The sequence below is a fragment of the Oryctolagus cuniculus genome, chromosome 1 (assembly GCF_964237555.1).
Source record: "Oryctolagus cuniculus chromosome 1, mOryCun1.1, whole genome shotgun sequence".
Classification (NCBI taxonomy): Eukaryota; Metazoa; Chordata; class Mammalia; order Lagomorpha; family Leporidae; genus Oryctolagus; species Oryctolagus cuniculus.
Window position 1 is genome coordinate 235681175 of NC_091432.1, and position 25893 is coordinate 235707067.

General features: G+C 68.2%; 1 protein-coding gene across 11 annotated transcripts in view; it reads right to left on the reverse strand.

Moving 5' to 3' along the window:
- Positions 1–25893, reverse strand: part of VAV2 (vav guanine nucleotide exchange factor 2) — a 122753-nt gene that overhangs the window by 38304 nt on the left and 58556 nt on the right. For all 11 annotated transcript variants that reach the window (XM_070058783.1, XM_070058771.1, XM_070058774.1 and 8 more), the window contains exons 3-4: positions 21275–21333; positions 6602–6670 (exon numbers count right to left, since the gene is read on the reverse strand). In XM_070058783.1, coding sequence (XP_069914884.1) covers positions 6602–6670; positions 21275–21333 — 128 coding nt within the window. The remainder of the gene's footprint in view (positions 1–6601; positions 6671–21274; positions 21334–25893) is intronic.

Here is a 25893-nt window from a genome sequence, read left to right on the forward strand (position 1 = left end):
GGCCGGAGGTCCTGGGGCAGGGAGGCCGGAGGTCCTGGGGCAGGGAGGCCCGAGGGGGCTGCCAAGTGCTCTGGGGCCTCCGGGGCGGGCAGTGCAGTGATAGTGAGGTGCACGAGACCTGAGCCAGCCCCACGGCCCACACAGCCCCGAGGGGAGAGGCCGGCGCGACCTCCAGCTGCCCCAGCCGCAGCCCGGCCTCCACGGTCTGTGACGAGCTGCTGGGGCCTGGAGACGCCCACGGGCACTTTGCAGAACATGGCGCCCAGGCCGCCACACGAGCTCGGCTCCCGTCTCGGCGCTGTGGTCTGGGGAGCCGACGGTGCGGGGGGCAGGCTCCCCGTTCCTCAGAAAAACTCGCCCGCCCGGCCTCGCGGCGGCTGCACCACAGAACTGGGGTCCACCTCCTTCCGGCACAGGGGGCACCGGGGCCCCCTGCTGGGAGGACCCTGACCTCAGCTCTACCCAATCCCAGCTCTGAAAACCTGGGAAGACGACCCAAGCCTCTGCCTCCCCCTGCAGAGGGAGAGGAGCAGCTGCAAGAATCAGCCTCCATGAGAACGCCAGCACAGGCCTGCACACAGTAGGTGCTGTGGGGGTCGCGGCCCAGTACACAGTAGGCACTCAATGAGGGCTGTGGCCCCACACACAATAGGTGCTCAGTGGTGGCTGTGGCCCTGCACACAGTAGGCACTCAATGATGGCCACGGCCCAGTACACAAGAGGTGCTCAGTGGTGGCTGTGGCCCAGGACACAGCAGGCACTCAGTGGTGGCCCTGCATACAGTAGGCGCTCAATGATGGCTGTGGCCCTGCACACAGCAGGCGCTCAGTGGTGGCTGTGGACAGAGCATCCTTTAACAAGACGACATCTAGCATGGGGGCCGCGCTCAGAGCCACACAGAGACGGGGCGGTCAGCAGCCCGGGCCTCGGGGCTGCCCCGGTCACTGTCCCACTGCTGAGGCCGCCTGGGCCTCCCCGCCCCGGTGAGGAAGTGAGAGGGCAACCCAGCCCGGGCAGGAACGCGGCCGCCCAGACACCGCCCCCGCCCCCGCCCCGCCGGCTCCTCGCCGGCACTCAGCTGTGCCGACAGAAGCTAAATCCCGGCAATTATTTCTGTCTCCACAATGGCCCGAGAGCCAGCAGCGGGGCCCAGCTGCCGCCCTCCAGAGCCGAGAAGACCCCCTGCCCCGCCCCCGCAGCCTGGCCCCCCACCAGGTGAGGCCCACGCGGCCTGCTCCAGGGACTGCGTGCCACAGACATGCAACACGGCTCCTGCCGGCCCCACGCTCAGTTGCCAGGAGGGAGCCGCTGCCCCACGTGTGCCCGCGGCAGAGGGCGCCCAGGACCAGGAGGAGGCGGAGGCACGCTGCAGCTGGGCGGTCGTGCTGGGCAAGACAGACAGGAGGACCTCGCACGCCGGGGGCCGAGCCGCCCAGGCCCTGGGCAGACTCTGAACACCCGTAGGAGGCGGGGGCTGCTCTCCCACTGGGACCAGAGAGGGCTGGAGGGTCCCTGGGCGCCCAAATCATTCCAGGACGAGACTCAGCCCCCAGCTCCCAGCTCCGGGGCCCCGCCCCCCGCCCCCCACTGCAACCCTCCCCCAGCTCCTGTCCTCAGGCAGGGAGCGGAAGACCCCTCCCACCGTCTGAGACACGCGGGACCAGAATGGAAAGGACACCTGGGCCCGGTCACGAGGCCAGGCCCTGGGGAGGGCGCCGGGGCCGCGGCAGATGGCCCGGGTTTCAATTCCTCCTTCGCCAAGTCACTTCCCCTCTCCCAGCCTCGATTTCCTCAATGCAGAATGGGGTCCGGAGCCGCAGAGGGCAGAGCAGAGCAGGGCCTGGCCCCAGGGGGCGCGGGGCGGCCGCCGGGAGCCCCAACAATGGCCCTTGTGGAGAGGGTGCTGCCAGCACCCCGGGGAACTTCTCCCTCCCATGGGGACCGCCCCCAGGCTCCGTCCCCCTAGGGACGGCCTTCGAGGAGGGAGAACCGTGCAGGTCCACGCTGGCCACACCGTGCCGGGGTCAGCCGGGGTCAGCGCCCTGCATGCAGCCGGGGGCGGGGTGGGGTCAGCTTCCTGGAGCAGGCTGGGTTTGTCAGGCAGTCAAAGCCTCGGTTTCCACGTGTGCTTTGCGTGCCGCTGCATGTCTGGCCCGTGTTGCATGTGCAGAAATAACATGGAAAAGCCCACGTGGGCCCCCAGCATCCCGGCCCCGCATCCAGGTGGCCTTGGTCCGCTGCTCTCTGGAGCAGGCCAGGCCAGGACACGTCATTCCAGAAAGCCTGGCCGTGTGCGAGGGGCACACCCCCTCGGCGCTGCTGCACGGACAGGAGGCAGCCCCGACTCCCGGCACCCGGCTCGCCAAGAAGCTTCCGTGGAAAGGAGGCGGGCCCGTGTGGGCCTGGCCCCAATGGTCCAGCACCGGCCCCTCCTGCCCTCCCCCCGGCCAGGACGGCTGAGCGCCGGCCGCCACCAGCACAGAGGCAAGCGGCTATCAGTCCATAGCATCCCCCGCGCCCCAGACCCTGAGACAGACACGGAGGCTCCCAAGACCCCCAGTGGCCTCCCCAGGCAGCAGGCGGGACAGGACGGCACCCCTGCCCGGGGCCCCGCAGAGGAGAGGAGGGCCTGGGAGGGGCCCGGGCTCGGCCCCTGCTCGGCTGCCCGGTGAAGCGGTCGGCTCCGGAGGGTCGACCCACTCTCCGAGTCCCTGCTCTGCCCCCCCGGCCAGGCCAGGCGAGAGCCTTCACTTTCCCCAAGTCCTGACTCAGGGCGGGCTCTGTGGTGGGTGTGGCCTCCACAGGCCCCTCCCCTCCGTGTATCCCCGGGAGACGCACCGTTTGCACTGGCGCCCCTGAGCAGCACAGGGACCAGGGACAGCTGGGCGTGCAGGCGGCCGGGGCACTGGGGAGCCTGGCAGGGGCCCCAGGAACGGAGGCCAGAGACGCACTTCCCGAAGGCAGAAGGGGCCAGGCCCCGCACCGGCTGCCGTGTGTGGCCCGGGGCTGGCCACCGAGGGAGGAGACCGCTGGTGAGCAGCTCTGACCTCCCCGCGGGGTGCGCTCTGCCATTGGAACGCTGGGAGCCGCGTGGCCCCTGTGCCTTCCGTGGGAGGGGGTCCCTGGGGAGCCCTGGTCATCCTGATTTGTCCCAAACGCCCGGAGGCGCCCTCCAGCCTCTCAGCCTGCACCCTGCTCCTCCCCCAGCTCTGCTCGGGCTCCCAGACCCGGCTGTCACCTCCTCCGGGAAGCCTGCCTTGCTTTCTTGCGGCTCCGGCTCTCTGCTCCCCTGGGGAACTGTCTCACCTGCGGGAACAACCCAGCCTCCAAACCCAGGCAGACCCCCCCCCCGCCCCGCCCCGGGCAGGCACCCAGGGTTGAGAAGTGAGGGGCAGAGCCCCGCCAGGGACCCACAGTGATGCAGTGCCCGGCTCCAGGTGCTGGAGCGAGTTAAGACCAGGCCTCTCCTTTTTGGCTTCTTCGAGGAAGCGTTTCCAAGAGGCGACGTTTGCGCTAATTTTTTAATTTTTTCAGCCAGCTGCTGCATTTGATGACACAGCAGTCAGGGCTCTCCAGAGCGCGCACAGCTCGAGAGAAGGGCGCGGGGCGGCGCTCACCACCCCCACGTGGGGGCTCGGCGCTGCTCCTGGAAGGCGGCTCTGGAGCCGAGACCCGGCCGCCCGGCACGCCAGCCCCGGCCCCAGTCACGGCTGTCGGGCCGAACACCCATCACGCCAGCACTGGAGCGAGCGGGGAGAGCGGGAAGTGCCCGGGGCAGGGCTGTCACACGGATGAGACGGCGCCCCCGACACCAGCGTGGACAGAGCTGGCCAAGGCACAGCCTTGATTCACTGCACCTGCTGCTTCTCAGGCAGAAAACTGACAATCGCGCGGGGCCACCATCACCGTCGCCGGGGGGCGGGGGAGATAAATCGCGTTCTCGGGAGAACGAGGCGGGGACCTCGGCGCGGCCGGCTCTCAGGCCGCCTGCCAGGCACCGGCCACGCACACGGCTCCCAGAGCCACCGCCCGTCCACCTGAGGCCGACAGCCCCACGACACAGGCTGCAGCGGGGACACAAAGAGGAGACAGGCAAGCCACGTGCAGGGCAGGGCTCCGACCAGGGCTGGGCCGCTCTGGGAGCAGGGCGTGGCCCAAGCAGGACGGGCTCCCGGGCTCAGGTGTGAGGTCCAGCAGGACTGGGACACCAGGACCTCCCACACGGGGTCCCTCTCTGGTCCCGCCCCAGGGGCACAGCGGGGGAGAGCGGGCTTCCCACCCACAGCTGCGGGGCCGCAAGGGGTCTTTTGGACAAGCACGGTGACCGCGATGCTCACGCTGGGCCAGGAGCCCCAAGGAAGGGGCGGGTCTGTTCTGCCCCACGAATCGCCCGTCGCCACGTGGCCTCGGACCTGGGCCGCTGCCCGCACCCCGTTCCCTTCCTAAGTCCCTGGGGCAGACACGGGGCTCCGGCTTGTGCAGTGGCTACACAGCGATACCGAGTCCACAGAGACGGGCTGCCAGGAAGCCAGGCCTTCCCGTGAGGGGGCGGGGGAGGGAATGGCATGAATGGGCCCTAACCGCAGGCGGAACCCTCGAATGCCTCCCCGTCGCCCGGACGGATGGTTTATGTTGGCAGGAACCGCGTCCTGGGGACCTCCCTGGTGACGTCACAGACGAGTAAGACAGGGCCGTGCACAGGCCCACGCCCCCGGGGGGAAGGCACCACCCTGGAGGAACCCCACTGCACAGCAGGTTCAAGAGAAGGGGTGCACCGGACGGAGGGAAACAGGGCTGGGGTTACCCTGCAGCCCAGGCCTGGCCCAGCACACAGCAGTCAACACGGCGTGTGCACCCTGAGCCACTAGCCACAGGCCTGGTCAGGCAGGGCCCTGGGAGGAAGACGGGCAGCCCCGCCAACCAGCCCCGCCCTCCCAGGGCCCCGCCCTCCCAAGCCTCTGCCTCCCAGGGCCCCTCGGCGGGTCAGGGGCTGCACTCACTGCCCAAGGCAGGGGTGGGGACACAGAGCTGGGGTCAGATGGTGGCTCTTCCGGCCCCTAGCTGAGTGACACGGGTCCGGACCTCCCCTCTCTGTTCCACAGGGGCAGCCACAGCACAGGCCTCACAGAGCAAGGGGGGAGGGGCAGTACCAGCCCTGCGGTGGGGGGTGGAGGGCCCACAAAGGGTCTGGGTCAGACCCCCCATGGCGGAGCCCACCTGGACGCCCAGGGCCAATCCCGCAAAGGGCAGGAGGCGGCCACTTCCAACCCTCACTCGGCAAGCGCCAGGCCCTCAGCCCCGGGGGACCTGCCCATCGGTGCTGCCGGCCTGAATCCCCGGCTCGCAGAGCTCCGGGCTCCTCCCCGCGAGTGGCCCACACCGCAGGACGCCATGCGGGGGTCACCTGAGTCCCCCTCTGATTCCAGGCCTGCCCAGGGTGGGCAGTGCCACGCAGGGGGCGAACCCCTGGCCCAGGGCCCTGTCTCGCCCGGTCCAGGTGCTCCCTGGCCCTCCAACCCCCGGATGTCCCAGGGGGCTCTGGGATCCCCACCGTGAGGTCACCGCAGGGCCCCTGGCCGGCCCATCTCCAGGAAGAGCTCCAGAGGGAGGAATTCCGCTCACAGAATCGCACGCGAGGGGGCTCGGGCGCGGCGCGGATGGGCTGAATTGTGGGTAACTTCGGTGTTTATATATAAACGGGGATCCTGCTCAGACCTGGGCCCCGCGCCCTACAGGGAGCCCTGGATGGGGGCGGCGGTGCCGCAAACAGAGCCCCAGCACTCAGTAAGTCCTGGCGCTCGCTCCTACCGGCATCGGATTCTCGGCGGGGCCGGAGGCGCAGGGCGGGCGAGCCGGTAATCGGCTTCCCGGCAGGAGCGCGCAGCTCCTCCAGCAACAGAGGAAAGTGCTGTCGTAAAGCAGGGCCCAGGCTCCAGGCAGCCAGGAAGCCCGGGGGCACGGCGGCGTCCACCCCGCCCGGGAGGGCAGAGGCCACGCCCGCGGGCCAGCAGCAGCACCGCGAGGACACCAGGGCACGGTGAAGCCCACGCAGCACAGCCCTGGCCCTGCCCCCGCCGCCGGTGCCCCGCCTCCTCCTCCGGCAGCAGCCACACCGTGCCCGCCCGGCCAGGCCTGGCGCTCTGCAGAGCAGGAGAGCGAAGCAGGCCTGGGCCAGCTGGGGGCGGAGCAAAGGCAAGCAGATCCCAGGCCGCAGGGCAGGAGAGGCCCGGCCGGCCCCCACGCCCAGCTCGGCCACGATGGGATCCCAACCAAAACCTTCGCTTCCAGCCGCTCCGGGGCTTCTGCCCCAGGAACACCTGTGCTGCCCTCGCAGCACAGGGCGAGGGGTCAGAGTGCAGGGGGGAGTGCCCCGCCCACCCCCACCCTGCCCCGGCCGTCCCACGTCGTCATGGACACAAGCCAGCAAGCTGCCCACGGGGCCACAGCTGGGTCCACGGCCGTGACGCCGGGATCCGCTCCTCTCTCCGAGTTCCTCCTGAAGCAAGGGCCCCTCTGGGGGCCCCCAGGCCCTCATAGAGACCCCAGGACACAGGGGTGCGGCGCCCGGCCCGCCCGCCCGCCCTCCCGGCCAGCTCCTCACTCGGCCAGCTCCTCCAGGCTGCGGTACACGTCATCCTCGCTCTCCGCGGCCTCCTCCGACGGAAAAGGCCTGCAGGACAGAAAGCGACAGTGAGGTCAGCACGTCCCACGAGCCCAGCTGGCCGCGGGGGTGCGCACGGGCTGCTCCGTGCCCTGGGAGGAAACGGCCCGACCCAGCCCCGGGACGCAGGACGAGTCAGGCCATCCCTGGTCCCGGTCACCCTGCTGCCTTGGTGGGAGCCGGGCCTGGAAACGCACTGTGGGGACCCCCGAGGGGACGACGCGTGGGGCGTGGAGGATCCCGGAGCACCCAGGGCGGGGGTCTCTGGGTCAGTGAACAAGGGCTGCACAGGCTGGGCGGGGGGTTGCCACCACCCAACACTGGCCAGCGCCTCTCGCACCGGGTCCCCCCGCCCTGGGCAGCAGCGTCCCCAACCCCCAGATCGGCCGAGCCTCCCCCGGCAGCCCCCAGCCCTGCTGCGTCCCCCTCCCCTAGCCGCACACCCAGCAGTGGGTCCACGGGCCACCTCCATCCTCCAAACCAGAGCTGCTCTTACCAAGGGCGGAACCACCGCCCCCCACCAGACCCAGCAGCGCATGCCCCACCGTCCCTGTCTGGGCCCCTCCTCGGCTCACCTCCGACCTCTGACACTGGAGGGTCTAGGTCACCCCCCCACCCCCCTCCTCTCCCCCTGACCTGGGCTTCCCACGGCCAGGGGGTCCGGCCCGGCCGCCCGACATCTCCCTGCTGGGGCCAGCACAGCAGCTGCCACGCCATCTCCAGCCGCGACCCCCGCCCCCGCCCAGTCTATGCTTGGCTAGTGGGGCGGGGCCAGTGGTCAGGACATGGTCCAGACCTGCTCAGGCCTCACCTTCCTGCGCTCTGGCCCTTGGCGGCTCCCACCTCACCGGCCTCGGCCCCGCCCCTCCGGACATGGGCTCGCACTCCCTCCCGCGCAGAAGGTGCTCACAGGCGGGGAGCCGCCCGCACCCCGCTACACCCTGCACCCACACACCCCTCCCTGCTTGCTGCCCTGCTCACAGCTCCCCACCCCCAACGAGGGGGAAGACCCTGTCTCCCTCGCTGCCCCCACTCCCCGGGGTCAACACAGGGGGACACACACTCGACACTCGGCCACTGGACGGAGGCTAAGACGTGGCGCGCACCTGCCCGGGTGCTGGGAAGGGGAGAGGCTTTGCAGCTGCGCTTGCCGGGGCTTCTCGCGTCCCCAGGGCACTGAGACCCCGGGAGCCCCCACTTGGAGGATACCCAGCATCTGACGTCCCAGGACTCCCAGGGGGAGAACGGGACGAGAGGCCGGGTGTCAGAAAGCCCCATGCGGGCCTGGGCACACGGGTGTGTCCGCCAAGCAGCTCAGAATCCCACGCCATTAGAACTCAGGGGACCAAGCGGCTCCCTGGGGCCCCGCCCCCCACACGTCCAGGGCACCCTGGTCCAAGAGCAACGTGGGTGGGAAGAGCGGCCCCAGGGCAGCGGCCCAGGCAGGGCGGCACCCAGATTCCCCGGGGGCGTGGGCACCTCCGTGTGCCTGCGGATGACGTGCCGTCCCGTCCCGCCTGGCACAGAGCTGACCTCCAGCAGCGAGGGGCCCTGGTCCTGGAGAGAGACTCGGCACCCCCCCACACCAAGAGAGGCTCAGCACCCCCGGGAGAGAGGTCGGCACCCCCCACTGAGAGAGGCTCAGCACCCCTGGGAGAGGCTCAGCACCCCCCGGAGAGAGGTCGGCACCCCTGGGAGAGAGGTCGGCACCCCGCGATGAGAGGTCAGTCGGCACTCCCGGGAGAGAGGTCGGCACCCCCCACTGAGAGAGACTCAGCACCCCCCGGAGAGAGGTCGGCACCCCTGGGAGTCTGCAGAAGGCAGGAACTCCGAAGCTGACACCTGAAACAGCCCCCGGCACACGGTTACCTTGAGCCTCAACAGACCGAGAGCCACGCAGCGCAGATCTCCCTGGAAAGCCACGCCCCCACAGCCCCCAGACACCCCCACTTCTGTAAAACAGCCCCGCACTGCCGAGTACAGCGTGCATTCCAGAGGTGCCTGCGTGGGAAGACGCTGCTCCACCGGGAGACTCCTGCCTGCGACACTCCCCTCCCCCACCTCCCCCACCCCGGGAGCCCCAAACCCTTCCCTTTCTGGGGCGCCAAGTGGCATCTCTGCACGGCACCCCTCCAGCCCTTCTCTAAGTCGCACCGAAAAAAAAATTCTTGTTTCAGAGGCAGAGTTATGGCTGGGGATTGGTGCCACAACAGCCAGGGCTGGGCCAGGTCGAAGCCAGGAACCTGGAGCTCCATCCGGGTCTCCCACGCGGGTGCAGGGGCCCAGGCACCTGGCCTGTCCTCTGCTGCTTTCCCAGGTGCATCGGCAGGGAGCCGGGTGGGACGTGGAGCAGCCGGGATTCGAACCGGTGCCCACAAGGAATGCTGGCGTCACAGAGGCAGCCTGACCCCCGCGCCACGGCGCCGCCCCGAATCTGGGGAGTCTCCCTGCCTGGGCAGGGATCCAAATCGCTCTCCTGTGAACCCGTCTCAGGGCAGCCGAGCTCCTTCCCTCTACGGCAGGGAGCGCGGCTCGCTCTGCCCTGAGACGGCCGGGCGAGGCCCCAGGGTCCAGACCTCCCGGCAGGGCGAGCAAAGGCCACGCGTGCAGCTGGGGGGGGGGGGGATCAACGGCCAGGGGGAGGGGCTGCCAGCTGACCATGCTGTCTGGAGAAGCCATGCCCCCTTAATTAAACCACACATGGCCGGCGCCGCGGCTCACTAGGCTAATCCTCCGCCTAGCGGCGCCGGCACACCGGGTTCTAGTCCCGGTCAGGGCGCTGGATTCTGTCCCGGTTGCCCCTCTTCCAGGCCAGCTCTCTGCTGTGGCCAGGGAGTGCAGTGGAGGATGGCCCAGGTGCTTGGGCCCTGCACCCCATGGGAGACCAGGAAAAGCACCTGGCTCCTGCCATCGGATCAGCGCGGTGCGCCGGCCGCGGCGGCCATTGGAGGGTGAACCAACGGCAAAGAAGACCTTTCTCTCTGTCTCTCTCTCTCTCACTGTCCACTCTGCCTGTCAAAAAAAAAAAAAAAATTAAACCACACATGTCACTCAGCCCCGGGCCGTGTTCCGCAGGAAACCTATTACCGAGGCTCCCACAGGAGCCCCAGCTGGGACTTCTGCCTGTCTGCGGTCAGTGGACATCGGCTCAGCAGGGCAGCGACGCGTGGGGGGGGGGGGAGGCGGGACCTGCTCCTATGCAGGCTCCACCACTGGGCCTGGGGCAGGTCTGGGCCCCCCGGGCTCTGGCCCAGACCCGCAGAGGCCCTGGGCCTCAGGTCCGAGGTCTCCAAGCCCACCCCCTGCCCCTGCCCTGGCTTCACGGCTGCAGCCTGTGTCCAAGCGGACGGCTTGGCCCAGTGTGGCCGCCTTGTGCTGGGCTCTCTCTCCCTCCCCCTTCTGTCCGCCCATCACCGTGACAGCGGCGTCCCCCAGCCGAGGTGTGTGTCCCAGGGTCAGCGACGGAGCTGAGGCCACGGGCAGGGATGGTCCCCACTGTCTCACAGCCTGGAGACCCCTCCAGGACTCCACTTCCTCCCGTGATAACCCAGAGCCCGAGGCAGGTCCCACGTGGCTGACGGGGGCAGGGTCTGAAGCCACAATCCGGCTCCTCGGCTGACCCCGATGGCCGAAGGACCTGGAGCGCCCACAGTGACCACACGCGTCCAGGGAAGGCTCGGGCCAGGCTGGGATGCGCTGCAGACCCAAGGCGGCCTTCCCCACTTCCGGCAGGAAAGCCCACTCCAGGCCCTCGGGGGTCCCCGGCCACCTGCTCAGGCGGACATCACCGTCTCTGCTTTCTCCGAAATGTCAGTGGTGATGAGGTTGCTTCCATGATAAGATTATTCCTAATCACATAAAGTATACATGGAACTCTTATGCATATAAAATTTATCTCCTATAAATCAACTTAAAAAAAAAACAACACAGCGCTGCACTACACAGCACGTGGTACATTCAACACACAAAGCACTGAGCCCCCCAGGTGCAGAACACGGGGTTGGGGGGTAGAGGCAGAAAATGTCCTCCACTCTCCAGGACGTGGCCCTGTCCAAACCCCACCACGGGGTGTAGCTGGGGGTCTGTGGAAGCAGTGGCCACATCAGCAGGTGGACAACGGCCAGCCGGGGACTCCACCTGCCAAGTCCTCGGAGACCCCCCCATCGAGCACCTCCTCCCACCCTTCCTGCGCCCAGGCAGACATCACTAATCAACCGCAGCACCCCCATCATGGACATCCTACACTCCAGCGAGACCCACCTGGCCTGGCCGGGAGGGAGGGTTTGGAGCCAGGTCAGCCCGGACCTTCTAGATCTGCTTCTAGAACCTTCCTCATCCCACCTAGGCTTTTCCTACACACCAAGACACTTCACCTCCGATGCCTCACTAGGGCCCCACTCCCCATTCCTGTTCCTAACTCGTGCCACCAAAATAACACCCAGACAGCAGTTTCACAAATCTCTGCCCTTTTTATTTTATTTTATTTTATTTGAAAAGGCAATTCCCTTCTACTTCCCTTCCCCGTGTCCCTTTCGGGGTCTCAGCTGGACCCCATCACCTGCCCTGACCCACGGAGACAAAGCAGGAATCGTCAGCCTCAAGCACCAAGTGTCACCCACGGCCAGACGGGCTACGCCGGCCTGGGGGCAGCAGGAGGGAGGCGCCCGGAGACCCTGCAGGGTGCTGGTGTGAGGGGGCAGGAAGGCAGGGCTGGGGGAGGCTGGTCAGGCTTGGGCCTGTCCACTCCACTCCCCCAGGGCCCTCCTGCCTGCCCCCTGCACATGCCCCGCCCCCTCTGCCTTCAGGCCCCTGCCCCCCCCCCCAGCCTTAGCACCTCCTAGGCTCAAGGGAAGCCCCACCCCTCACACGGAACTTGCACCCCTCTCCCGCCCCCTCCAGCATGGCACTAGCAAGACAGTGGGTGGGTGGGGGGTGGATGGACGGATGGACAGACAGATGGATGGGCGAGAAGACGGGAGGGTGAGTGGCTGAGTAGGTAAATGGGTGGGTGGGTGGGTGGAGAATGGTTGGCTCTGAGTTATGCACAAATGTTGAGCGGGTGGGTGGACAGATGAGTGAGTGGACAATGGGTGGGTGGACAGATGAGTGGGTGGGCAGGGGCAGAAGGGACAGAGGGGTGGACAGAGGGTCGGGCGGCCGTCAGATCCTCTCCCGCCACTCCCTCCCGACTCCGCTCCGAGCAGGCATGTTCAAGGGGGGCTGACAAGCAATCCGAGGTGCCCGTGTCCCTCCCCGACCTGACACGGGCACAGGGAGTGCGGTCCGGGGGCCACTTCCAGCCGTGACCTTGTGGTCGCCGTCAGAGCTGGCTCCGTGCCCCGCCTGGCACACCCGCAGGGCGGCCTCGCAGAGGGGGAGCCCGGGCCGTGTTACCCCAGCTGCGCCTCCCCGAGGACGCATTCCTCGTGCCCGGCTCCCCACTGCGCCCCAGGAGAGCGAGCCCTGCCCCGCGTGACGACCCCACCCTCTCCTAGAGCAGCCCCAGCCCCGGGCCGCCTCCCCCACCGGCCTGGGCAGGACAATCATGATGGAGGCTGGGGCAGGGGCAGCGGTCAGGAAGTGACAACCTGGAAACAGGGCACCCCGAGGGGTGCCGGAGCCTGAACCCCAGAGAAAGACGAGGCAACAGCCCCTTCAGGGAGCCCCTCACTCTCCTGCCTGCTGGGGGGCCGACGGCACCTGCACCCGGCCGGCCTCCCCTGCCGCTGTTCCCAAGACCCCCGTCAGCCCCCGGGGGCAGGGGCAGCGCCGCCTGGCTCCGAGACCCACGGCCAGGCTGTCGTCCCGGGCCCGCGGACTCCTGTGAGCCTCTGCCCCGATCTGTGGCCGCTGGGGAGTGTCCCACACGTGAGCTGTGCCCACAGTGCCTGGGGCAGGAACCCAGAGGTCCCAGGGCCATGGGCGGAGAGTTCGGGCCACGCCAGCCCCCTCGGGCCTCGGCAGTGTGGAGGGCAGTTTGGGGTCTGCTTTCTGGAAGACTCGGAGGAGCTCGCTAGCCAGCTGTGGTTTTCAAGACAAAGGAGGGAACCCCCCCCCCAAACATAGCAACCTCCCTCCCAGGTAGGTTCCGATGTCTGGCCTGGGGGGGAGGGGCAGTTACCATCACCTCATCTCGCTGTGGGACCTCGGAGGGACGTGCAGACCCGGCCCGCCGCTGGACGCTGAGCCCGTGGGAGGGGCCGCGGGCCGCGCCAGCCCTGCCTGGCCTCTGCTCACTCGGGGGCAGCACGTGGCTCTCTGGCCCTGGCAGGGGGGGCTGGTCTCCTCTGCATCGCTCAGTCGCACCTGATGCTCCACGGTGCAGGCCACGTGGCAGCTCAGGGGCAGGAAGGGCCGGCCCTGCCTCCCCAGGGGACTCCTGCGCCCCAGCACAGGGCAGGTGCCCACCTCAGGGAGCTGGCGTCTGCCCACGAGCTGTCCGGGCTCCGGCTCTACCCACCCTGAGACCCCACTGCCTCCACCCCCTTCCTCCAGGGGAGAGCAAAGTCAGAGAAGTGGGGAGGGCTTCTCGCAGGAAGAGGCGAGGACATGGACAGCAAAGTCCCACTGCGTCCCGAGTCGCAGCCCTGGGGAAGGGACCTGGCCACACAGCCTTCGAGCTGCGACCCTGCCAGGTGACCCAAGCCCCAGCCTCGGCTTACTCATCTGTACAATGGGCACAGGCCCCATCACACAGCAGGCAGGGTGGCTTTGCTTGGCCATGTGGGGCAAAGACCTGGGCCCCAGAGCTTTCTGCCACCCAGGCAGGCTAGGAGCTGGGCACAGAGCCGAGGGACCCCTCACCCCTGACCTGGAGCTCACTGCTCGGGAAAGCCCACATCCCAGGGGGGCGCACGGCCACAGCAGGGCCACACCCTCAGAGTGCCCGGGGGAGGCCCCGGAGGCGGCTGGCGGCCCCGGTGCTCTCGCGGCTACACGGCTCGGGTCTCTGACTGCCAGCACACCCCCACCCCGTCCTCTCCCATGTCTCTCTTGAGGACCTTGGCGTTGGAGTTAGGCCCCGGATGTCCAGGCTGTCCCCACCTCGCGCTCCCTACCTTAGCGACCTCTGCCCACTCCTGGCTTCCAGGGGCCTCTCTTCTGGGGGCGCCACTCAGCTGCCCCTGGGAGCCAGGGTGCTCAGGCCTTGGGCCCCCGGGGCGGCCCTCTCTGACCGTGGCCCAGGGCACACACTCTGCCGGGCTGTGCGGGCCTCTCTTTGGGACGGGAAACCGGCTCAGGGCCAAGACACTGCTAAAAATCACACAGCAATGACCACGGAGCCAGGCCGAGCCCAGCTCTCCGCACCCGGGCCAGGCCGAGCCCAGCTCTCCGCACCCGGGCCGGGCCGGGCCCAGCTCTCCGCACCCAGGCCGGGCCGGGCCGCGGGTGTGCAGCCTGGCTCCGTGCCCCTCCACGCCACCTGCTCTGCGGTGTCTTTACCCGCACGGGTCCAGGGACAGTGTCCATCTCCCACAGGGCCAGCAGGGTCCCCTGGGAGCCCAAGGACTGGGTTCCACGGTGTCCCCACACCTGGCCCCGGGCCTCGCAGCACCAGGAGGAGGGGAGGAAGAGGGAAGAGGAGGGAATGTGTGAGTGAAGAAGTGGGGGACAAAGGAGCCCGCGGAGGCCGGCCCGAGACCTCGCAGGGCGGCAGCTCCCCCCATCTGTGTGTGGGGGGGCTCCTTGCAGCGAGCGTGGCCCCTCCCACGGCGACACAGGACCGGCCGCCGGGCGCCTCGTTTTCCGTCTCGTCGCCTGGAGCGCTCGCTCTGGCTGGGAGGACGCTCGGGCCTGCGGGGTTTCCGCCCGACTGCCCGTGCCCTCATCCTGACACAAGTGACACCTGTCGGCAGGGCCAGCCGGCCGCTCTGCCCTCCCCGGCGCACCTGTGACATCTCCCCCGTGGTGAGGCGGGAGAGCGAGCGGCCGGGAGGCAGCCCGGGGCGCTGCTGTGACGCTCTGAGCTGCAAACCGGAGTGGACAGGCGAGCTCGGCCGCACGCTTCCCGCCGACATCTCCTCCCGCCGCCTCCCTGCACAACGCTTCCCGCTGACATCTCCTCCCGCCGCCTCCCTGCACAGTCGCAGCCCGGGGGCCGCCCGGGGGCTTCCGGAGATCGCCGAGCTCCTCCGGGGATCGGCTCCAGCCGCCCTAACTGGCATCAGCAGTCGCCTTCCCGGCCCCCTGCCACGTGCACGGCCGCCTTCTGCCCCCACAGCCTTCCGGGGGAGCTGGAAGACCTCCCCTTTGCAAGAGGGGAGACTGAGGCACAAAGGGGCAGCTCCCCCTCTCCTGGACCTACTGCGCGCCGAGCCCTACACTGAGAACATCGCGGATGCTGTCTCCTGGGTGCTTGTGACCCGGTGAGGGGGGCACCCCAGCCTGCCGGGAGGAGAGTGAGGCCCGTGCAAAGGAAGCTGACTCAGCGTCTCCACGGAACCCACGGGAAGCAAGTCCCGCTCATTCACCCGCCCCACCCCTCATAAGACCCCTGCGTGCCTGCTAATGGGTGCTGACCTTCCACTGCGGGACCACGGGGGTCATGACCCTAATGACGGAGTAGCGCACCAGGCCAGGCCCCCACGGTCGTGCAGAGCAGCCAAAGGAGGACGAATGGATGATGGATGACAGGTGGATGATGGGTGGATGGATGGTTCGATAATGGACAAATGAGGCCAGCACCGTGGCTCACTAGGCTAATCCTCCGCCTTGCGGTGCCGGCACACCGGGTTCTAGTCCCGGTCGGGGCGCCGGATTCTGTCCCGGTTGCCCCTCTTCCAGGCCAGCTCTCTGCTGTGGCCAGGGAGTGCAGTGGAGGATGGCCCAAGTGCTTAGGCCCTGCACCCCATGGGAGACCAGGAGAAGCACCTGGCTCCTGGCTTCGGATCGGCACAATGTGCCGGCCGCAGCGCACCAGCCGTGGCGGCCATTGAAGGGTGAACCAACAGCAAAGGAAGACCTTTCTGTCTCTCTCTCTCACTGTCCACTCTGTCAAAAAAAAAAAAAAAAAAAGATAATGGATGGATGAAAGGTTGCTGATGGGTGGGTGGGTGACAGGTGGACGGATCCATGGACAACTGACTGGATAGATGGGTCAGTGATGGTGGATGACAGGTGGATTTGTGGACGATGGATGGATGGATGGATGACGGGTAGACGGATGGATAAATGGGTCAGTGGAAGGGTGGATGTGTGTATACACGTGGCAGGTAGACGGACGGACAGGGAACTGGACAGATGCAGATGACGGGCAGGTCGGAGTTGGGGAGAGAGGGAGCGAAGACTCCTAAAAAGCCACCAGCCGAGCCGGGCGGGTGTCTGTGGACGACCCTGCAGCCCAGGCGAGCTCCTGACAACGCCTGTGACAACCTCGGACAGCAACAACGGACATTCAGCTGCATTTTCAACTCTTTAAAAGCTGACAGGCATCGGTCCTGGTGCCGTGGCGTAGCAGATAAAGCCACCGCCTGCAGTGCTGGCATCCCCTATGGGCGCTGGTTTGAGTCCCGGCTGCTCCACTTCCCATCCAGCTCCCTGCCGTGACCTGGGAAAGCAGTGGAAGATGCCCAAGTCCTTGGGCCCCTGCGCCCACGTGGGAGACCCGGAAGAAGCTCCTGGCTCCTGGCTTCGGATCAGCGCAGCTCCAGCCATTGTGGCCACTTGGGGAGTGAACCAGCGGATGGAAGCCCTCTCCCTCTCTCTCCCTCTCTCTCTCTCTCTGCCTCTCTTTCTCTCCCTGTGTAACTCTGACTTTCAAATAAATAAATACATCTTTAAAAGAAAAAACGACAGGCAGCCCCTGCTCACCGTGGAGGGCCAGCTGGCTGGCCACGCCCGTCCTGTGGCTGCCATCCCCATTCCTCCTGCCTGGCCCTGCCCGGGCCACGTGACTGCACCACGGTGCCAAGGGGCCGTGGCAGAGAGGACACGGCAGCACTCCCCAGACATTCTGCCCAGCAGCAGGGTGACAGGGCAGCTGGGCTGGACGTCCGTCCATGGGGCAGGGCCAGCGCGTCCCCGGTGTGTTCCTCAGTCCTTAGGAAGCCCCGCGCAGGGTGCCGGCACCGCCGCAGAGACACACGTGCCCCAGGTCTCGGCAGCAGGTGGCAGGGCTGGGATTCCCACTCTTCTGGACCACTCAGGCAGCCGGGGGAGGCCGTGCGGGCTTGCCGTGGGGGTGGGCTCGAAGCCCTCCCCTGTGGCTGGGGTCCCTCCCAGTGCCCCGGGGACAGGAGAGCTTCAGGGTAGCAGCCCCTCCGGCCCCCACATTCATGGCCCCTCCCACTCTGAGCCCCGCCTGCCAGCAGCTGCTCCCCCAGGTGTGTGGCAGGCGCTGTCGGATGACACCTGTTAGGCCAGTGCAGGCGGGAACCAGCCAAACAGGCCCATCTCACTGGGGTCCTTGACTCGGCCTGAAGGCCGTCCCCGCCCAGGGACAGCCCTATCACCAGCCTTGGCAGCCTCCGTGGCTCCTGCCTTCTTATACCCAAAAAAACCAAAATGACCAGGCCTGGCTGCCGGCGGCTCCCTCCTCGCCCACGCCGCGTCTCTACCGGGAGGAGCAGCGGCCCTCCGGAACCTGCAAGCAAGGCCCTGGGGATCCGGGACATCCTGGGCTCAGCTGCCAACGTGCAGATGCACAAGAACACGCCCATCACGCAGGGGCTCTCAGGTTACAGACACACGGGCACCACGTACACGCACACACACGTGCACACATGCACTGCACGCACAGTGGTTCTGCCTAAGCGCAGAGTCCCGGGAAGAGACCAGGGAAATGCAGAGGCTGCGCCTGCACACAGCAGCCGTGCGGACCAGGGAAGCCGGGGGCGGGGGGGGCGCTCTCTGCGCTCCCACACAGCGGCCGTGCGGACCAGGGAAGCCGGGGGCCGGGGGGGCTCTCTGCACTCCCACACAGCAGCCGTGCGGACCAGGGAAGCCGGGGGCCGGGGGGGCTCTCTGCGCTCCCACACAGCGGCTGTGCGGACCAGGGAAGCCGGGGGCCGGGGGGGCTCTCTGCGCTCCCACACAGCGGCCGTGCGGACCAGGGAAGCCAGGGGCCAGGGCTGGGGGCTCTCTGCGCTCCCACACAGCGGCCGTGCGGACCAGGGAAGCCGGGGGCCGGGGGGGCTCTCTGCGCTCCCACACAGCGGCCGTGCGGACCAGGGAAGCCGGGGGCCGGGGGGGGCGGCGCTCTCTGCACTCCGGCCAGGCAAGCAGGGCCCAGGTGTGGGAGCCGGCATCAGCCAGAGCCGGCGGCGACTCCACAAAGCGCCCACCCACGAGCCAGCCAGCTGCCCACAGTCGGGAGCAGGAGCAGCCCGGCAGCAGGAGGCCGGAGCACAGCCTTGATGGCCGGTGAGGCACATCAAGGAATGACCCAGCAGATGCCCCCAGCCCTGTCACCCCCGCCCCCGCGCGCCACACGGCTGACGCCAGGCCCGAGGGGAAGGCTCTCTGCGGAGCTGCCCCGGCAGACCCACCTGGGCAGGTGGCCCAGATGGGTATTTTGTGCAAGGGCACGTGGACGGCTGACCTCTGTGGCTCGAATCCTGTCTCCATGGAAATGCATCCAGACCCAGGACGGGCTGGAACAGGTCAGAGGGACGCCCACAGCACCGCAGAGAACACAGAGGGCCTGTGCACTACGGAGGGTCCTCGGAATCCGGGCAGAGCTCCAGATCCCTGGCTCTGTATCCAGGAACCACACACTTTCTGAAGTCTTCAAGGAGCCAGCGCTGTGGCGCAGTGGGTAAAGCCACCGCCTGCAGGGCCGGCATCCCACATGGCTGCCGGTTTGAGTCCCGGCTGCTCCTCTTCCAATCCCGCTCTCTGCTATGGCCTGGGAAAGCAGCAGAAGATGGCCCAAGTCCTTGGGGCCCTGCACCTGCATGGGAGACCTGGAGGAAGCTCCCGGCTCCTGGCTTCAGCCTGGCCCAGCTCCGGCCGTTGTGGCCACCTGGACAGTGAACCAGCGGGTGGAAGACCGCTCTTATAGGACTCTGCCTTTAGAATAAATTGATTTTTTTTTTGACAGGCAGAGTGGATAGTGAGAGAGAGAGAGAGACAGAGAGAAAGGTCTTCCTTTGCCATTGGTTCACCCTCCAATGGCTGCCGCGGCCGGCACGCTGCGGCCGGCGCACCGCGCTGATCCGATGGCAGGAGCCAGGAGCCAGGTGCTTTTCCTGGTCTCCCATGGGGTGCAGGGCCCAAGCACTTGGGCCATCCTCCACTGCACTCCCTGGCCACAGCAGAGAGCTGGCCTGGAAGAGGGGCAACCGGGACAGAATCCAGCGCCCCAACCGGGACTAGAACCCGGTGTGCCGGCGCCGCTAGGCGGAGGATTAGCCCATTGAGCCACGGCGCTGGCCAATAAATTGATTTTTTAAAAAAGGAATCTGCACTTTACAGCACACTTGGTACAGAGGACACACAGCTGGCAACCAGCCCCTGGTGCTAGGGGGTCGCTGGGAGGGCCTCCGAGGCGTCAGCTGTGTTCTAGAAGGTTCTCTGGGTGCGGGCCAGGGCTCTGGGCTGCCTTTATGCTTCCTCCCTCCCTCCCTTTCTATTCACCTGAGACCTAGAACGAGGCCGATTCATCCTCAAAACACCTGCAACGGCCAGGCCGAGCCAGGAGCTCCGGCTGCGTCTCCCGGGTGGGCGGCAGGGGCCCAGCTACCTGAGTGTCACCGCGGCAGCAGGAAGCTGGGGTCGGACGCGGAGCTGGGACCAACCCCGGCTCCCCTCCCGAGAGGCGGGCGTCCCCTGACCGCTGCCCCCGCTGCCCGGCCCGACGGCCACTCCCTGCGCCCAGGAACACGCTGTCATCGTTCCTGTTTCCACTTCATCTCAAGTCTGCTTTCAAAGAAAGGTCTGTTCCACGTCTGACGCCAGACACCGCCCACTCAGTGGCACCTCTAAGGCCCTGAGACCCTGGTGGTAGTGGAAACCCCGGGCGGGCACAGCGACCCCGCCCCTGCCCTCCCCCCCAGCTCACGGCTCCCACCAGGGCCTCCGCGCTCCACAAACGCGCCAGCGCAGCGTCCTGGGAGCCCCCGCCCCACGGCACGGCCAGCCTCACCCTGCAGCAGGGGCACCCACACACCAGGCAGGGTCTCCTCCCCTCCCCTCTCGGGGACCCTGCCATCACCCCCAGTCTCTGGAGCCCACTATGACACAGCTCCCAGCCACGACCCGCCCACCCGGGGCTCGGCACCCACCTGGGTCCCACCTGTGCTTCCCGCCCCTCTCCTGAGGCCCATGCGCCCCCATCCGCAAGGCCCGACCCCAGGGCCCACGGGGTCCCCGAGATGAGGCTGGGAACCTCACACCGAGGCAGAAACCAACGCAGCACCAAGAGACCCTGGGCGTGGCTTCTCCTGGGACCACGGCCCCGGAGTCCACCACGCCACGACCCCATCACCACCAACGCCGACACCAGGCCTGGTCCTGCCCTGTGGACGGCGAGTTCAGGAGGGGGACGAGCCGTGAAGGACTGACTTGTCGGTCTTATTACTGAAATCTAAAGAGATCTCGCAGCTGCCGGGGACACGCTCGCGAGGCCGCCTCCTCCACCAGGCTCTCGGCCGCACACGGGGGCGGGGACAGAGCACACGGGGGCCGCGGGGACAGAGCACATGGGGCCGCGGGGACAGAGCACGCGGGGGCGGGGACAGAGCACACGGGGGCGGGGACAGAGCACGTAGGGACCACGGGGACAGAGCACACGGGGCCGCGGGGACAGAGCACACGGGGGCGGGGACAGAGCACACGGGGGCGGGGACAGAGCACACGGGGGCGGGGACAGAGCACGCGGGGGCGGGGACAGAGCACACGGGAGCGGGGACAGAGCACACGGGGGCGGGGACAGAGCACACGGGGGCGGGGACAGAGCACACGGGGGCGGGGACAGAGCACGTGGGGACCACGGGGACAGAGCACACGGGGGCGCGGGGACAGAGCACGCGGGGGCGGGGACAGAGCACACGGGGGCGGGGACAGAGCACGTGGGGACCACGGGGACAGAGCACATGGGGCCGCGGGGACAGAGCACGCGGGGGCCGCGGGGACAGAGCACACGGGGGCCGCGGGGACAGAGCACACGGGGACGGGGACAGAGCACACGGGGGCGGGGACAGAGCACACGGGGGCGGGGACAGAGCACACGGGGCCGCGGGGACAGAGCACACGGGGGCGGGGACAGAGCACACGGGGGCGGGGACAGAGCACACGGGGGCGCGGGGACAGAGCACACGGGGGCGGGGACAGAGCACACGGGGGCGGGGACAGAGCACACGGGGGCGCGGGGACAGAGCACGCGGGGGCGGGGACAGAGCACACGGGGGCGGGGACAGAGCACACGGGGGCGCGGGGACAGAGCACACGGGGACCGCGGGGACAGAGCACGCGGGGACAGAGCACGCGGGGGCGGGGACAGAGCACACGGGGGCGCGGGGACAGAGCACACGGGGGCCGCGGGGACAGAGCACGCGGGGACAGAGCACGCGGGGGCGGGGACAGAGCACACGGGGGCGGGGACAGAGCACGCGGGGGCGGGGACAGAGCACACGGGGGCGGGGACAGAGCACGCGGGGGCCACGGGGGGCTCACCTGATCCCCTTGTTCTGTGCGATGCTGTGCAGGGAGAGTCGCGACACGGCCGAGATGACCTGAGGAGACAAGAGAGAGCCTGTCACTGCACGGGACACGCATGCGCACACGCACACACGGCCGAGATGACCTGGGGAGACAAGAGAGAGCCTGTCACTGCACGGGACACGCATGCGCACACGCACACACGGCCGAGATGACCTGGGGAGACAAGAGAAAGCCTGTCACTGCACGGGGCACGCATGTGCACACACACACACGGCCGAGACGACCTGGGGAGACAAGAGAGAGCCTGTCACTGCACGGGACACGCATGCGCACACGCACACACGGCTGAGACGACCTGGGGAGACAAGAGAGAGCCTGTCACTGCATGGGACACGCATGCGCACACGCACACACGGCTGAGATGACCTGGGGAGACAAGAGAGAGCCTGTCACTGCACGGGACACGCATGTGCACACGCACACACGGCTGAGACGACCTGGGGGAGCCTGTCGCTGCACGGGACACGCATGTGCACACGCACACACGGCCGAGACGACCTGGGGGAGCCTGTCACTGCACGGGACACGCATGCGCACACGCACACACGGCCGAGAAGACCTGGGGGAGCCTGTCGCTGCACGGGGCACGCATGTGCACACGCACACACGGCCGAGATGACCTGGGGGAGCCTGTCGCTGCACGGGACACGCATGCGCACACGCACACACGGCTGAGAAGACCTGGGGAGATGAGAGAGAGCCTGGCACTCACGAGGGCCATGGTGGCTGCTGACCCGCACACACCTGTGCACTCATTCACACACACACACACGCACGCACACCTGTAGATGCCAAGACTGCCGGCCAGGCACTTCTGGGCTCACACCTGCCCACGCACAGGGCCGCAGGGGTCTTGGCTCACGCACCCCCGGCCTCGGCAGGCGCCCCTCCCTGGGCTGCATCCCCTCCCCCGCCCAGGGCTGCTTCACGTCGGCCCACACTGCTGCTCCGGAAGCTTCCGTGTGATAACGCGCAGCACCCCAGCCGTTCTCCCAGCCCCAGCAGCCCCGACGCAGCCACTCCACAGACGATTGGGGGAAACTGAGGCAGCTGACCCCGGAACACAGAGTGTAACACCCAGATCAGGGAGCCGCTCGCAAGACACTCGGAGGGACAGACGGGGACACCCAGGGTCACCCAGGGTCAGACACGGCACCTGGAGCGGGCAGAGGCGAGCCGCAGCACTAACAGGGCACAGCACACGCGTGTGGGTTCATGCGTGTGCAGCAAGTTCACGTGCACACGTCTGCCGGTGGTAAGAAGGATTACCAAATCCACGGGCACCTCCGCCAGGAGCCGGCGGTCCCGGGGCAGAGGCGCAGCAGACAGACCTGCCACAGGGCTCTGGCACCGGCCCCCAGCCGCGGCTCGGTCCTCAGACGTCCTCCTAGGCAGCTCTGCTCGTTCTCGGCTGGGTGGGCCGCGTGTGCGCCCTCCCTGGGGGTGGTGCGGCTCGGGGCTGGGCCCCGGGAGGCTGTGACCGTGGAACCACAGTGTTTTGCTGCGCCTGCCCAGCCAGCAACCCCAGGGCCACACCCTGAGTGGAGGGGGATCTGACACGAGCCGCCACTGGGCTTTCGCTCTGACTCTCGGCTTTTAACAGCTCTGAATATTTTTTTATTTGACAGGCAGAGTTAGACTGTGAGTGAGACAGAGAGAGAGGTCTTTCTTCCATTGGTTCACCCCCCAAATGGCCACTACAGCTGGTGCTGCGCTGATCCGAAGGCAGGAGCCAGGTGCTTCTCCTGGTCTCCCATGGGGTGCAGGGCCCAAGCACTTGGGCCATCCTCCACTGCCCTCCCGGGCCACAGCAGAGAGCTGGCCTGGAAGAGGGGCAACCGGGACAGAATCCAGCGCCCCGACCGGGACTAGAACCCGGTGTGCCGGCGCTGCAGGCAGAAGATTAGCCTAGTGAGCCGCGGCGCAGGCCAACAGCTCTGAACACAGAGGGGGCAGAAATGGAAGCAGCAGTTAGAAGGCCGCACGCGGGAGGCACCACGGGCTCGGCCACCGCGGGCCACACGAGCCGCCCGAGGCAGACATTGCCAATCAACTGCGGCACTGCGCCTCGGCGAGCCGGACACGGCACAGACTCCTCCGCGGAGAGCGGGGAGGGGCCAGCGCCCAGGGAGGACGCAGGGGACAGAGCCCACTGCTGGCCGAGCTGCGAGCCCTGTTCCGTGCTGTGGCACCACGGCCCCAGGGACAGAGCCAGCCTCTTCCTGCGTGAAGCCGGGTCTGCAGCAGTGGACGGGTGGCTCCTCACCTGCGGTCACGCCGCCAGCCAGCAGGAGCCCAGCTGCGGCTCAGGCCAGCTGTGCCAGGGGCCCCACCCTCTGTCCTCCTAGGCTGTGAGCTTTCTTGCTGGCACTGTGCAGGGAGGGAAGAGCTGGGGGCCCACGTGGGGGCCCCACTGCAATGGCCAGGCCCAGGCGAGTGTGGCTGGGAGCAGACAGGGGACCCTGGGATGGCCGTGGGTCACACGAGAGCTACCCTCCGGAGCAGTGAGGAGCACAGGGCACGGCAGCTCCCCGGGGAGCCCCTGGCTGGAGCCCCCTTCAGGGACAGACTGCTGGCTCCTCCCACAACGCAAATGTCACAGCGTGACATTTCACAGCTTTTATCCCCACTCCCAGTTAGTGAAGGAAGACCAGGCCCTGCCTCCCTCCCTCCCCCACAGACAGCCCAGCCCCTCAGAAAAGGAGCGGGGGTGGGGGGAGCTGGGGAGCTGAGCCCCCCAGAGGACCAGTCCTACACGGAATCCCGTGTGCGGCCCTGCGCACCGAGTCCACCGCGGAGCTGAAGCCAGTCTGCACAGTGGGCCCCGACCTGGCTCCGGCCCCACCCAGCCGGGGCTGCTGGGACCCCCGGGCCCCCGGGCCCCACACACCAGCAGGCCACGGGTGTCCGCACAGGCAGCTGGAAGATTCTTCGCAGCGGCTCTGGGGCCGGGAGTCTGCCTTGCCCAGGGCTCCCGTGTCTCGGTGGAACTGACCGAGCCCCGGCCCCAGCCTCCCGGCCGGCAGGCAGAGCCGGCTCCCCTTCTCTTCCCCAGTCGGCAGCCTGGGCGCCGCTGTGACCGGCAGAGGCGGACGGTGGTGGGAAGGGCCCAGGACGGCCGCGGGGGCTGTGCGGGCCTGGGCGCCGGCTGCAAATCCACGGGCGCACAGCACCGCCCAGCCCCTTCCCAGGGGCCAGCACGTCCAGGAAGGGTGAGAGGCAGCCCCGGGCCTGCACCGTGCAGCCTGTGGGTGACTCCCGGGCCGCCATGCACAGCGCCCACGCAGCCAGGCACAGCCCATGAGCGACTCCCCAGCCGCCACGCACAGCGCCCACGCAGCCAGGCATAGCCCTCGGGCGACTCCCTGGCCACCACGCTCAGCGCCCACGCAGCCAGGCACAGCCCGCGGGCGACTCCCCGGCCGCCACGCACAGCGCCCACACAGCCAGGCACAGCCCGTGGGCGACTCCCCGGCCGCCACGCACAGCGCCCACGCAGCCAGGCATAGCCCGTGGGCGACTCCCGACCGCCACGCACAGCGCCCACGCAGCAGGTGTCTGGACACAAAGCTGCTGGTGGAGAGCTCACGAGAACAGCACAGGTTGGATGTCTCTGGCCCAGAAGCGCCGGCTGGGCTCAGAAGCCGCACCCCCTCTCTGCAAGCCCCAGGTGAACCCTGCTGTCAGCGAACCAAGAGGCCGAGTCTGGGCCTCGGCCAGGGGTTGAAAGAGGAGCTCAAGCCCCGCCCCCTGCCGTGGCCGCCACAGAGCGCCCCTCCCCCTCCATTCAAGCTCCAGCCACCAGGAGGCCAGCACGGCGCAGGCTCCCGGGAAGGTGAGCAGGCACGGGACCTACAGGAAACGAACGAGCACGCGGCCTTCCGACCCCGCTGTCCACGCGCCCGGCACACGGGGGTCACTTGGCCAGTGTTGCTCGGGTGGGGGAGTGGGTGGGCGGGGGTGGAGAGGACGGGGTGGATGAGCACCCAGGCGGAACACGAGCCACCACTCGCGGTGGCTCACCTATGCCGAGCGGTCGGGTCAGCACCAGATGACGTCACTTCCTGTGTGCGGCCTCCGCGGAACAGGTGCACACACTGAGAACTGGCGTGGAGGGCAGTGGCCCAGGTCACCCGGCGACCCCTCAGGAAGTGGTCGGCCTGACCCCAGCGTGCCCACGCCGCCAGGCTCTGTGGCCGCGGAGGTCCCAGGGTGCACAGGGGCAGACACTGAGGGGGCCCATACGCGTCTCACGACGTCCCCCCAACCACCCAACTGCTCAACCTCAGCTTTACCTGACAGGTGACAAAGCCGCCACCGAGAGCCAGGGTCCCCGAAGATCCCACCCCCCCATGCATGCTCCACCCACCAGGAACCCCCTGCAGGGTCGGCCACACCCCTGTGGGAGCCACGACGGTACACACCCCTCGCCTTCCCCAGAGCTGGGACCAAGGACTGGGGCTGAAACGGCCCAGGCAACCTGCCCGATGCCCCTGCCTGGGCACAGCAGGGCTGGCAACACCGGAACCTCTCACCAAGGATGGACGCTCGAGAGAGCCTTCTGGCCCCGA